This window comes from Melospiza georgiana, chromosome 1, assembly GCF_028018845.1.
Source record: "Melospiza georgiana isolate bMelGeo1 chromosome 1, bMelGeo1.pri, whole genome shotgun sequence".
Classification (NCBI taxonomy): domain Eukaryota; kingdom Metazoa; phylum Chordata; class Aves; order Passeriformes; family Passerellidae; genus Melospiza; species Melospiza georgiana.
The window spans coordinates 35,128,960-35,143,543 of NC_080430.1; the positions used below are offsets into that span (position 1 = coordinate 35,128,960).

The window sequence follows — 14,584 nt, forward strand, 5'->3', positions numbered from 1 at the left end:
CAATTTTGGAAATTTTTTTGGCTCTGGAACATATAAGCAAAACCCAAACCATGCAGTCCCTTGAGAATCACTTGCACAAATTGTATAGGTCAGGCCAAAATAAGTTTCTGTCAAACAGCCTAACACCTAAGCTTATTAGGAAACTGGTGAATTGTACAAAGGGTCTGTATGTAGAGCACTCTCAGAAAGGGGCAAGGGGGGGCTCTTTTCACGGTGCTTGTTTTACTTTGACCCCACTGAAAACTCAAGAGGTATTTTAATTGAATGCGTGGCTCAGGCCAGCGCAGTTCCCATAGATTCTCTTCCATGGATCTAAGTTCCCACACATCTGAGCTGGTGGACTCGGAGGGCTGCAGAGTGGGCAGGTGGGTGCACAGCTCAGTCTCATCCCAGGCCAGGCAGGAGACTGCACCAGTGCTTCCTCCTTTCCTGCCCACTCCTCCCACCACTGTCTGGGAGGAAACCCCATGGGCATCCCCAGCCGGGCTTGCAGCACACTCTGTTCTGCACTGAAATGCCCCAACCTGGGGCTCCAGCCCTTCTCTCTGGCACATGGACTTTAAAGCATGAGGTAGAGAATACCCATTTGAGTTTGTCATCTGCTCTGCAGGGCAATAGTTCTGGTGAGGATGGGCCAGTGGGAAGTGGATCCTGCTTGTAGGGGTCACCACAGCCTCTAAAAACCAAAATGAGATCTCCTCCTCACATTCAACGTGGTATCTCCTCACTTTTTTCTTTTTAAAAGAACACTGAATCTGCTTTTCACACTATTTTGACCCTGTCCTATTGATTTGTCAAGTATTCATGTGTGAATGAGTGCTGGTACATGGAGCAGCTGAGCTTAAGTGGACAGGAGAATGGGTCTGTGTACTTTGAGTATATTTTCTGAGCTCATTTTTCCTGCACTGCACCCATTCCACTTATGCCACCTCCACGGCACCCCAGGCTCAGCCCATGCGCTGAGCTGACTGTAGAGCTGTATATCCCAGAAATTCAGTCATGCTCCCTCACAGAACTTACTGCACTCTCTCCCAGGATTACACCACACAGTTGGAAAATGTTGTCTTGAGTTTTTTTAAGGTGATATAAAGATGTTAGTACATCACATTCCTCCATCAGCAGATAACAAGGGAGGAATAGGAAGAACTCTTTGTATCTGAGATACATTTGTTGTTATTTTTGGGCTTCTTTTTTCCCCTTCTGAATAAGTACTGTATGTGTCTGGGAGGATTTTTAAAACATCCTTCAAAACACAGGCTTTTTCTCTCCACAGAGAACCAAGACAAAAGGATGGGTTCAGTTGTGTGCAGCTGCTAAAAGAGGGCAGCTGAGGGCAGAAGGGTGGGAAGAGCAGAGTGTCTTAGTATGAGGGAATTGTCAGGGCAAGGATTTTGAGGTGGTGTTTGTTGGGATAGAAATGATTTTAGGGAAACAGGGTTGAAGACATGAGGGTTGAAGGACTGCAAGTCCAAGGATGGGAAATACTGGGGAGTTTTAAAGAAAAGGGGATTAGGTGAAGTCTTGGCAAAAGAGAAGGAGACTTGTATCTCAGAAGAAGGTGGTTTTGCCATCAGACAGGAACGTACAGTTTGAGAGCCTGGATGTGGTGCCTTCCAAACTGGATGTCTGTGAATCCCATTGCTCACAGCCTTTGGGCTTTTTGCACAATGTTTGATAGCTGGAAGTGATAGCTTAAGTTAGAGGAGGGTTGCATGTATTCATGGTTGCCAGTATCACTTGCAATTGGAGGGGCAAAACCCCATCATTTGGCGCAACACAATTCGGGCCAAGCAGGACAGTCTTACCTCTTGCTCCTCTAGGGTTATGACTCTGCTTCCCTTGACCAGCTCAGCCCAATTTTGCGGCTTTTATGGCTAGCTGAAGGATGATCACTGAAGCAAAGGATGCTTCTGCCAAGGCTTTAAATCAGCCATGATGTTTAGAGGCTTTAAACATCTCAGACTTTTGCCACGATTGCCCCTGCAGAGGTTCCTCAAACTCCCAGATTATGCACCCTCTTCTCCAGTCCGTCTTGTACCTTTAGGGGCAACTCTCCTTCCTAATAAACTAAACCATGTGCTGTACAGAAAAGCATCCTGTTCTCTGAGAATATAACACACCTACTTGTACTCTCAGTGTTTGTTGAGGCACTATGTGTGAAAACTTTTTGAAAGCTTGAAATGGTAGCAAATTACATTCACCCGAAACTTCAAGCAACTCACACTTTCTTCAAAACTAAAAAAAACCCCAAACCGACAAAAAACTGCTAAGATAATTCCCAAGGTCACATTCTTATAGGCTTTTTTCAAAGTGTAGTCCCAGCATTGTTTAATTCATTCATTTTATGATTCTTCTTTGTGAGTGGGCTTGCTTTCTCACATGCAGTTTTCCCTGTGCTGTACTTAAAAAAATCCTTCTAAATCTTTTGAACCCCTTTTGCCAAAATAATTCTCTCTGTTTTTCTGTAGTCGATATGTTTTGCTTTCATAAACTGCTTAATCTGAATGTAATTTTCCTAATTTTTTTCTACTTTTTTTTTTTCTCTTTCCCATTTTTTGTGTCCTGGTGGTGTGCTAAGTGGTAAAATTAGTAATTTTTTGTTTTGGAACAAAGACTTGTTACATTTTCACAGGAGAGATTATCAAGAGTGATTTGAAATACTCATTTTAGAACAGCTTATTTACAGATGATACAATTTCAAAACTAATTTAAGAGTGGTAATTTTCTGTCATAGTCTGTGAAACTATCCTCCAGATATTTTTGTTCTTGAGGGCTAAATTTACAGCAGTGCACTAATGCCAGCAGATTTTTCTGGTTTGTCTGTAGAAAATCTTTTTTGTACTATCTTTTTCTAGCCACTATGCTGTGCAGAGGTGCTGAGATTGAGACCAGCGGATAGGTTTACATTTATGTTATATCAGATGAACGAAGCTGGAGCTTTAACTGATAAAGAGCATAAGGAAGGTGATTCATCCTCTTCTTGAAAACTTTATGTTCCACTGATTTATGCAGGAAAGGGCAAATCCTGGATTGGTTTATCTGTGCCTGCTTGTCTGGAGCTGCCTGTGCCTACCGATGGCTGGCAGGGTAAGGCTTGTTTTGGTCTCCACAGCCCATGACAACTTTCTTTTCCTTTCTTCTAGGCCTGTCCCAGGTTCTCTGTCTTCACTACTGCACCTACACAACCGACAAAGACAGCCCATGCCTGCCTCTATGCCTGGCACCCTGCCCAACCCCACCATGCCAGGATCTTCTGCTGTACTCATGCCTGTAAGTTTTCTTATTTGGCTTTTTTTTTTTTTTTTTTTTTTTTGTTGCAGGGTGGGAAGTTGTATTGTGTTTGATTCAATCTAAGCAGAGGTGAAAGTCTTCTGGGTTTTGTGAAAACTCAGTGTAATAAGGAAGGTGGACCTTCTTTGGTGCTTCACCTTAGACTAGAGTATTTCTGATTAAGTTAATGGCTTGCTAATTAGTGTGAGAGTGATTAGAAGCAGTTTACATGAGACTACAGTTTGCGATTCTCATACTTGTTCATGTAGGTGAGATCAGTATGTCTGAGATGGAACAAAAAGATTTTTCTGAATTCAGAAAAAAACTGGAAAAGCAATGCACATAAGCTATGTCAGTGAACTCTAAATGATCCTCTTGTGTGGGATCTAGCAAGAAAGAAATGTGATTTACTTTTCAGGCCTGTTAACTTGCATTTATTGAGAACTAGGTAACAATTCCTGCTCATCTTTCATCATTTTTGGAGGGAAAGGAATATTTCCCATCTTATGGAAACCAAAGGGCTGCTTTACAACTGTAACTTCAAATTCAAAATTATTTTAGCCTTCTAACCTTTTCAGTAGAAGACATTTGGGCAGGTTAGGGGTGGAGAAAAGTAAGGATGACATGGGGAAGAGGGGATGGAGAAAGGAGAAGTTTTTGCTTCATCTCACTGTGTTCAGTTTGCAAGACAAACCTGAGAGCAACTGACCATGGGAGGGAGAACAGCGCTGCTTGTTCTTGCTTTGCTGGATCAAGGGGAACACTCCACAGAGATACAAAGATTCAGGTTTAGCTGCTGTTTGAGCAATTGTGAATAAGTTATTAATTATTAACTTGTCAATAAGGCTCTCCTGGAATATTGATCAGGAAGTTTAACAAAAAAACCCCATAAGACGTGTCATTGTGGGAAGTTTTTTTCTAGCATGATTCCCGAGAAACCCAAAATGCAACAAACCTCCAGCAGCACTGTAAGTTCAGTGGCTTCAGTCTGCTGCTGGGGAGCCCTTTGGGCAGCTTTCCTTGCAGAGGAGCAGGTGTGCTCTGGCTGTGAGCATGGAGGTGGGACAGACCCTGTCAGCACTGGCTGCTCCTCCTGCCCCACAGCACTCCTGAGAGGGCTGGGGGGAGATGATGGCACTGGGAGCTGCTCCTGCCCCATGGAGAAAAGGAAAGGAGGCATTGGCAGCTCTTCTCTGCCCGGGGAGAGTGGGGTATTCACATTTCCCTGAAGCCCAGCACCCATTTTTGCAGGCATCATGGAGGATGGGAGACAACTCCTCAGCACAGGGCACAAAAAAAATAGCTTCCCTGCTTGGATTGTTCAGAAGGACCCAAAATTGTCTTTTTTGTAAGAGTCAAAGATTCAGCAGACTGGCTCAAAGCAAGATGGGATGCTCAGCTCCGTCTGGAAGCAGCACCATAACCCTGTTTTACCACCCCTGACAAGGCCTAGCAGTGTTCAGGGCTTGTATTTTTGGGGGGAATACCCCCCAGGAAATTATTTTGTAGAGGATTTACTGCCATTAGGTTTTGTTTGTATCCCTCCCTCCCAGCCTAGTGAGTCTAGCTTGCAGAAAGGGCTCTGAACAGCCAGGAGAGGTTTTGCTTTGTTTTTTGTTATCTCAGCAGTGCATGAAGGCTTCCCTTACAAGACATGTGGAAAACTCTTGGCATCTGAGCAGTCCGCGTGAAGGAAAATCAGCCAACTTGTTTTCCCAGTGCTTGAGATTGTAGATTTTTATTTATGCTTTTAACAAGCTAAGTTGGGCCGCACCGGGAAGGGAAGCTACAATTTTATACAGTGATGCTTTTAAAACCACTTAACTCTGAGTGTTGTTATACTGAAAGGGAGAAAATCATTACAAAAAAGCGCAAACCTGGGTGGCTGCTACATTTGTTTATTAAAGAAACCCTTTCTTTATAATTGGCTGTGAGTTTTCAGGGCCGATTCTGATGAAACACACGCCTACGAGCATACACATATTCAATTCATGACACAGATTGTTATTTTCCCAGTCATGACTTGAAGAAATAAAGCTGAGTCCATTTAAATAGAAACCGAGAGTAAATTCTTGCAAGTGTCTCCAGATGTTTTCAAAGCTTTTTTTTGTTTCTTTTAAAAGATGGAGCGACAAATGTCAATGAACTCCAACATCATGGGGATGCAAGGGCCGAACCTCAATAATCCGTGTGCTTCACCTCAAGTTCCCCCAATGCATTCAGAAGCCAAAATGGTAAAAAGAGAATTTTTTAAAATTACTGTATTTTCTCATATTGCTGTTGCATACCAATTATCCAGACAGTGGGGGGGAAGGGGGGAGGGGATGTAGCCAGACACTGCTTACTTCATTCTTAGTCATATGTTATACTCTTTTTTAATATGCTGCAGTAAATTGCCTTTGTGTCTCTGAACTTTCAAGTTGTTCTTAGTCCTAACTGATCTCTCGGTGAGAGGGAACTGAAGGTGAACTATCTGATCCATACTGTGCTAAATGGGATTTTTGGTGCAGATCAGTAGAATTTAAGGAAATGGCCTGGTTGTTTCTCTAATGGTGTCTGTGCTCCGCAACTTGATCTAAAGAAAATTGTTAGTTAATAAAGAGTGCAGTATAAAGTGTGTGCTGCAGAGCCCTTGTTCCTTCCAGACAGAAGCATGGTGTGTCAGAGAAGCATACAAAATAATACCTATTTCTATCTATCTATCTATCTATCTATCTATCTATCTATCTATCTATCTATCTATCTCTGGGTTATTTTCTTTTTCTGTGTTCCCATCAAAAAGAACTGTCAGAATTTGGACAAATGTAATTTATTTATATGAGTCAAATGTCATAATAAAAAAACAAAATTGTTTTTTACAGTTGTTCTACATCTTAAAAGGTCCAGGCTTTTCAGGCATATGTACTGATATAGGATTAATGTTCTTAAACTAAACTACAAGTGGACATATATAAGTTTTCCCCAGCTTTATATACACTCTTGTGGAGGTATTTGGGACTAATATCCTTGGAATCAAGTTATTGATGTAGAAATACTTTAGATTTTAAGTTTCAGAATTGCCATTTGCTGCTGTCTAATGGAAATATGAAGACAGAAGTTTTTAGTTTTAACTCTGTAGGGCTTTTATCATCTCAATATACCTCATCATAGTGAAAATGAGGATTAACTTCATTGAACATTTTTCAGTGGCATTTTGCCAAGGTAAAATTGTCATAAGTGAGAGAATGAAATCAAGCTGACAAAGATTAAGCAACCACATATTTTTGCATATTTCTACTTTTCATGACTGGTGCAGCTTTTAAAATTGTTGTCATCCATCCCAAGGCAAAGAAAAATATCTACTTGTCTATAGGTATAGTACATACAGGAGACTCTAGGTTAAGAGCAACAACATATACAAGTTTATTCTACCTCTGTTTTCTTAGGTTGGGTAGGTCATGCCTTTGCCTCACTGTTGGTCTGGGTTAGGCTGTTAACCCAACCTCTGTTAACACTCTTTCTAAAACCACATTCTGTAAACATGCAGCCATTTGGCCAGAAGAAGAAGGATAGCCAAAAATGCTGGCTCCTCCAGCCAAGGAAAACCTGTGGTCGAGAGTTCTCTCTGCTGTACCACACAGTGACAGTGACATGCCAAATGGCAACAGCATCTGCAGCAGAGCTTATTAAAAACTTTTTGGAATAGGCAAGTGTTTTTTCAATGCAAGTGTAGTTGAGCCAAGCTAAATACTCCTTGGCTGAATAAATCCAAAACTGGCATGTGTTTTGGGGACTAAGGGTTCTGTAGTTTACTCTCTCCCCACACCCCCTGCCTCCTTTTTACTGGTAGTGTGAGGCTACTTAAGAACAAGATTAAATTATTGGTGCATATGGTGAGAATTCTGTGCTTTAATAACTGAAACTGTATTTTAATACAAATTACCTTTTAATCTGGGTGAGCAGGTTTTCTCCCTAAATCTAATATATGAAGGCATTTTAATGTATGAATAAATTGCTATCAGTTCCAAAATGTGGTGTAGTGAACAAGCAGAGCCTTTACTTCTGCCACTCTTCCAAGGGTAGAAAAAAATCTGCACACATTAACTCTCAAGAGGTATTACTCAGAGTTCCAGGACTTTTCCTATTTTCAAATGCAGGTTTGTGGTTTTAAAAATATTTTATATTTCTATATTCTAATTTTATATTTTGTTTCTGTATGAACACACATGCAATGTAAAAAGCTTCTACATTTAGTCACTGCTTTGAGGAATATGAATCTATTAAAAATACTCTACCTGAATACAAAGTAGTAAAAGTGTAGAAAATTTTCACAGCAAAATTATTTCTTACATGCAAATTCATGGATTTTAAATCAGAATAATCTGTGTTACAGGGATATTTGTTCTTATTGTTAACTGTTTTGCTTTGCCTCATGCTTTCACATACTCTGGTGACTTAGTTAAAAGTCAAAAGTTAAAAGTCAGGATGCTTAGTACCTTATCAGACTGTGTCCTGCATTAGGAAAGAATTTCAGATTTCCCTGGATTCTGCTAGTGCTATTACTGCCGGTGCATTCAGCATTGCCTATGCCCTCTTTGGCTGGCCCACCCCGAGAAGAATGGATGTGTCAAACACCAGAGAGAGTCATCTAAGATGCTTGTAGCTAGTGACTGAAGTAACTGGAGAAGTCCAGGGGGCTTTGGGCCTGACTCACCAGGTGCCCAAATCCATGGGAGTATCAGCACTTTTGGGAGGCCTGCGGGAGAGAATGTGGGATAGGTTCCTCTAAATGTGAGACCCAGATGTGAGACCAGATCTTCTGGCCTCATGGCAGCATGTACCTGAGCAATGCAAGCACAGTTTGGCATGCAGCAGTCATAACACTGTTTGGTGACACATGTGACTTGACTTACCACTGTAAAATGCATATGAATAAATAATATATGTAGGGATGCTATGTGATGCCAGGTTTTTTAAAGAAAGCTGATAGATGGCAAAAGATTCACACCCTTGATTGTTTCATAATTGGTTTATATGTGGGAAATAGAAGCCAGTCTGATAAATATATACATTGTCTGATATACAAGCAGATCTGCACATAAATATAGAATATGTGTGGCATAAATGTGATGTTTCTATAATAAGCAATACATATTTTAATCACCTAGTATCACCTGGCATTTATGGAAAGCCACACTCTGCCACCCAAGGTGCTTGCTTCCTTGTTTAATTTTTTTCATGAGAACATTCCATCAAGTATTAAGGTATTGTAGATGACATCCCAGAACTGATTTAATTTATCACAGCAATCTCAGTTTCCCTCACACTATGCCTCTCAATTAGGTTATCACCTAATGCTTTAAAACTGTCCTAGTAAATGAATAAGTGAACATCTAAATCAATACTGCTTTCTTCTTAGATTCACAGCCGAGTAGGTAAAACTCTTATGCTGCCCACCAAAAACACACATTGATTTTATATTGAAATATATTGCACTGGAAAGAGGAGGAAACATATAGCTCCTTAGTGTACGTGGTAAAAATATGGCAAAAACATGCAGAGTCGCACGTGTAGCACATTAACATGTGGTTCAGTAGGAAGAAGGTATTATGGAGTTGGAGCTGTTGGCAGTGCCTCTGCCTTAATATACTGCCTACACCTAGCTTGGTTCTGCACTTTCAGAGTGCTGGAGGTTTTAGAACTCGGAAGTGCAATACTGCGTGGATTACTGGAGTGCAAGATAAATAGCATGCACTGAACCACTGGAAGCCTGTGTGAGAGCAGGTCTTTTTCATGGAGCTGATGCCTTTCTATCTGAATTTTGCACGGCATTGATCTTTACCTGCAGAAATTTATGGCCTCTGAAAAAAGATATAAAAAGCAGACTGGCAATGAACTTAAAAACACAGTTCTCAATTTAATCTATTAATTTTTTCTTTTACAATTTCTGTCTGCCACTTGCTCAAGATGTAGTTTTATAAAATTTAAATTAAATGTTATATGTGTAGCTTGGCTGTGCCTGTAATCCTGACAGAAGGTGTATGTTTCTTTAGAAAAGGAAATATATTATTTCTGTATCAGAAACATAGGACTGTGGGCTGTTGCTTTTGACTTGTAAGCTTTACTAGGCTGAACAGCAAAAAAAAAAAAAAAAAAAAAAAAAAGCCAGCAAAAAAAAAAAAAAAAAAGAAAATTGAAAGTGTCTGTCAGATGAAAGAGTGAAAACATAACCAGAAAATAAAAGTAATAAATTGGTAGAGCACATGTTCCTAATTATAATGGTAAAATAACCAAACCTCCTAATATACCTAAGAATGCTGGACAGCTTTGGCAGAGGAGGAGAGAAGTGAAAGAAATTGCAGTGTCATCAGCACTAATTTTTATTCAACTTAATTAGAGGTAAGGGCCCAGATCCTACTGGTGGCTGTGTAAATCCCAGTGCAAGCATCACTCAGCTCTCCATCCCAGAGGAAAGGCCAAGCTGTCTGCAGAGACCTGGCTGCGTTTTGTATGGCTCTAAGACAAGCACGTCTCCCTATCTGCAGGAACACAACAGCCAGCCAATGGGAAAGGCTTGGCCACAAAGGTCCAGGGCTTCCATCAGGTGCAGATTATGGTCTGAGTTTGGATGGAGTCATCTGCTGCTCCTTGTTTTACAAATAACATTTTGTTTTACAAATAACCTGTGCCCGTGATGGTGCAACCAGCATAAAGAGAGAAGCAGCTGGAGGAAGCTCTCACCCCAGCCCTGCTTTGGTGTTTGGCTCAGCCATTGCAGCAGCTCTTGGATGTGGAAGCAAAGAGTGCTGCCCAAACAGTGGTGGCTGGGACAGCTGGTGGCCTTGGGAAGGACATCCCTCTGGATTCCTGCTCTGGGCCCAGGTTTGCAAGGTTTCCATGCTGATTTCAGGCAAGGGGCTGACATAGGCAGTCCAGAGCCACTGAACTCTAGGTTTAGATACTTCACACTTTGTGACTGAAGATACTTTGTTGAACAAAATAAACGGTTTGAAGTCTATGTTTTCCTATCAAGCTGTCTGGGAATGGAATCACTTTAGTAGAACAGCACATAGTGCTTTAGGGCCAGAAGGCTTTCCTTTGCATGAGTTCTGGACTGCTGAGCAGAAAGAAAAATGTTGCATCTCTGCAGAACTTTCAACAGCAATTGCTCATCTTGTACTTCACAATAAAGAAATGAAAGCAGCATAAGAGAAAAAAAAAAGTGCAAAGCAACGTCTTCCAAATAAAAAACAGAGTCGTGATGAAATTTCCTGTATCAGTAACTGAGAAGTGTTTTCACAGAAAGAACTGTTGTATAAAGTTAAAACCCACAGTGCTTCTGCAACTGTTGACAAAACTAACTATTCTGAAACTGTATCTCCTGTTATATTTGTGCTTATGTTTTTAAGCCCTCAAAGGCAGTGTGCTCCTGATCTGTGCTTTAAAACCATTCCTGGGCTTTGCCTGCAGACAGCGTGCCTTGCTGTGGATTAAGGTATTATTGTGATAGGTGAAGATAATCATATTCTGGTTTGTTTACTGAAACAGGACCTTGTACCCATCATGCCTAAATTCTGGATTATGTACTAGACTGGGTAGGAACTAGTTCTTAAGCTGTCAGTGACTCAGTAAGTTCACTGGAGAAGCAAGGCAGCTTAGTTACTTAGAGCTGCTGCGAATATGTGCCGAATATCTGATCTTGTTTCTCCCGAGTGGATATGAATTGTGTTGCCTCTCACAGGCACAAGTTGTAACAATTCCTTGCATTTTTCTTTCTTTGTGTCACTTTATCCTGTGGTGATCTTATCAGCACTATTTCCCTAGAAGAACTTGGATTTTTATTATTTTGTTTGCCTTGATTCAGCTGGGTGTTAAAGTGACCTCGCTTTCTCCCCCACCCACCAGCCCTCACCCTGTCTCTTTCTCCCTGTTTCTCCACCACCCTCTTTCCTTAGAGGATTTACTGTCTTTGTAGATTTGTTTCTCTTTCTCCTTTTCTCCCCAGTGTCCACCCTGATTTTGTAACCATAGCAATAACTGAAATACAATCCCAGTATTTGCTTGCTGTGGCTATCATCTAGCTCAACAGATGAACTGTTGGCTTTTGTGTGTCATAAGGTTTTGAAACTTAAGTCTGATACATCCATATATGTAGGGGTAATTTGTTTGGTGCACAACTGTCCCTTACAGAAAAGGTTTTGTTTGTGGAAAGTTGTGTGTCAGTGGGTGCTGGTGCAAGTAAAAGCAAGCCCTCATGGTAGTGAAGCCAGGGAGGGAAACTGTGAAAATAAAAACGTGGTTGCGTTACAGGGAAGTTCTGCTTCACGCAGATGTATTTCAGTCTCTTTCTTGGAATATGTACAGCTTTCATTTTCCAGGATTTTTGCAAGATCCACAAATAATAGAAATTGTTTTGAGCTTCAGGCTGTTGCACATTAAGCCCAGCATTTGATTGGGATGTGCTAGTGCATCTCATGACAAGTGACTGGGGGAGATGGTTTTGCACACTTTACCAGGCCCGTATTTTAACCACTGAGACACAAGAGCTGGAAAAAAAATCCTCATGGCAATAAATTTCTTCTTTATGGACAGGCTTAAAAATTATTTTCTAAAAACTATGCAGTAGCTAATGAAGCAGTTTATTAATTATGGTAGTCTTCCTGTGAAATAAATAATTTCAAACTGTTGAACTGAGAGAGAAAATTGAAGTGACTCACAAGAGGCCACACAATTTGTCAGTGGAAGAGCTGAAACAAGCACAGAAGAATTTCTGGCTGCCAGTTCCAGAAAACACAATTTCTGTCTGAGAAAAATTTATGTACATTTTTTTTTTCACCTTAATATTAATGTTGGTAATATCAATATAATTGTTGAAATACACTGTTTTTTCATGACTAGTGGAAGAATGAGGAGACTGAACTCTTCGAGCTTACAGGGAGTACAGGCTCAAATTTAGGACTCAAATCTGAATGAAGGTGGTGCTTTGTGTTTGGATTTAATGCCCCTGAAATTTCCCGAACTTTACTGATGAGATTTTGGCTCAGAATGACAAAAATTAACTGATCTTCTGAGACTTCTGTCATCTGAGATGATGGAAGCCTTGTGAGATCAGCTTCCCTGGCATCGTGGCTTTCACTGAAATCTCGGGAGAGCACTTACTTTCACATAATGTCAACCATATCCAAACCAGGACTAAAGAAAACCCCTGCAGAGCTCCTTGTAAGATCACAGACGTGTTTGAAACCCTGCTAAAAGCTGTGTGCAGTCCGAGGGAACATTCACAGCATTTGTTGTTTGTTCTGTCAGATATGGCCGGTGACACTTAGTGCGGGGAAGGATGTGCACTGTTCTCCAGATGTTCATTAGGGCAACTCCTCATTTATGTTCAGAGGAGGTAATTTAAAAACTGGGACAGGCTGGGTCTCCCGCCCTGGAAACACGCAGCAAACTATGCTCAGCTCTGGTTTTTACCAGCAAATTGCTGGCCAGTAAAGTTTATCTGAGCTTTTAGTGTATAAAATGCTATAAATAATCTTCCCAAATGTGCTCTGTAGTCAGACTGCATGGGATGCAGCATAGGTTGTTGTGTCCTCTGCACTCTGCATCCCCTTTATTCTGACTGCTGCACAGCCCCCTTTATGGGGTGTCCCCCCAGGGCACCTGAGCTGCCTTTACTCCTTTAGTTGCTCACGTGCTGAGGACTGGCTCTGGCAATGTGGGCACATCCAAGTTACTCTGCTTTAGATAGTCCCCTTCATTTCAAGGAATTTACATTACAAAGAAGACAATGAAATACTGGACATTGCTGGAATATTGCAGAGGCAGGGGGAACATTTGGCCAGCTGAAGGTGAACTAGCATGAAGATTTGACTAAAAAACTGTCAGGTTCTTTAGGAACAGAACTCAATTTATGCAAAAACTTCCTCTTCTAGTTATGAGTGTACCTTTTTTTCCTCCCATTTTTTATATTAAAATCACAATGAAACCAACTGTTTTTCATATTGAAAAAATGTTCCACAAATCTTACTTTAAGATAATATCAGATTCTTCATTTAGTGACAATATTAGTGGGGAAGAACTTTAATTTAGGATTGGTATCTTTGTGATATATATTTTCATTCATGAAAGCTTGGTCTTAAAATTATGTCATTAAGAAAAAAAAAAGCTCTTGTAAAATAGCAAACAGTAGACAGGATTTCTGCAGTTTTGTTATTCAGTTTACTGGAAATTATTTAAAATCAAACGTCCACTTTTTCACTATAACTCCTCTCCTCTCCATTTTAGTTTTCCAAAATGAGTGCTGAGAAAGGAGACAAGCCCCACAAGCAACTTAAAATAGAATTTCATAATCCTCTACTTTTATAATATCAGAGTCAAGAATTTTAGTATAGTCAAAGATTACTTTTCTAATTTAGCACTGATCCTCAGCTGTAAACTTGGATGAGTCGACTTCAAATGAGTTATATGTTTTTTTTGTATCATCTCTGGACCTAGTTTATACTTCTGAATTTCAGAATTTCCTTTAGGTGAGATTTGGCCCTTCCAGAATTTGATACTGCCAGGTAAGCATTTTGTTTATTTTGGTTTTAATTTTTTTTGTTTAGAATTCATATTCTGTATTTTACAGAATGTTCTGCAGACTACATGCATTCTGACTACAGAGCATATGTGGGAAGGTTATTCATAGCATTTTATGCACTAAATATTTAATACGTATTTGCCTCTTATTCTTGCACATTGGTGTTTTGACAACTGCTCCAGAATCTCATATGAACTTTATCTGACTTCACTTTTCAACTCAGCTTCCTGTAGGTGTTCATTACATAATATTTAAGGATACATTATTTTCTCTAATCCCCAGAATAATACCAGATGACTTTTATAATTGATTCATCATACCAGACAACCACCAGCAATTTTGTGACAGGTATTGGTATCTGTCCCTAGTGATTCATAATGAAAAATTGCCAGATATTTCTTTGAAAGTGATGGATGATTCATGTTGTTATATTTAGGTCACATTATTCTGGAATGTTTAAATTAGACTACAAGCCACCTTTGAATATACACGTGCAAACATAGAGTACATTTTTAGTTTCCCATCTGGAAATACATATAAAGTCCCGGACTGTTTGCAAGTCACGAGAAATATTGTTATCTTTTTATTTTGGTATTTCAGTTCACACTCATACTAATATGAAAAGTTTAGTAATGGCATATCCTCAATACTGCCCTTAAATGCCAAGGTTATACATGAACTCCAATGGGATCTAGCAAATGTTTAAACTTTTATTAAAGCCCAAAGCCTAAAATAGACTTTACTAGACCTGTACAA

At 40.1% G+C, this 14,584-nt stretch overlaps 1 protein-coding gene across 2 annotated transcripts in view; it reads left to right on the forward strand.

The window, feature by feature from the left end:
* The window catches only part of CREB5 (cAMP responsive element binding protein 5), a 212,097-nt gene that overhangs the window by 140,581 nt on the left and 56,932 nt on the right, over nt 1–14,584 (forward strand). For both annotated transcript variants that reach the window (XM_058024075.1, XM_058024896.1), the window contains 2 exons: nt 3,144–3,270; nt 5,394–5,504. In XM_058024075.1, the coding sequence (XP_057880058.1) occupies nt 3,144–3,270; nt 5,394–5,504 (238 nt within the window). The remainder of the gene's footprint in view (nt 1–3,143; nt 3,271–5,393; nt 5,505–14,584) is intronic.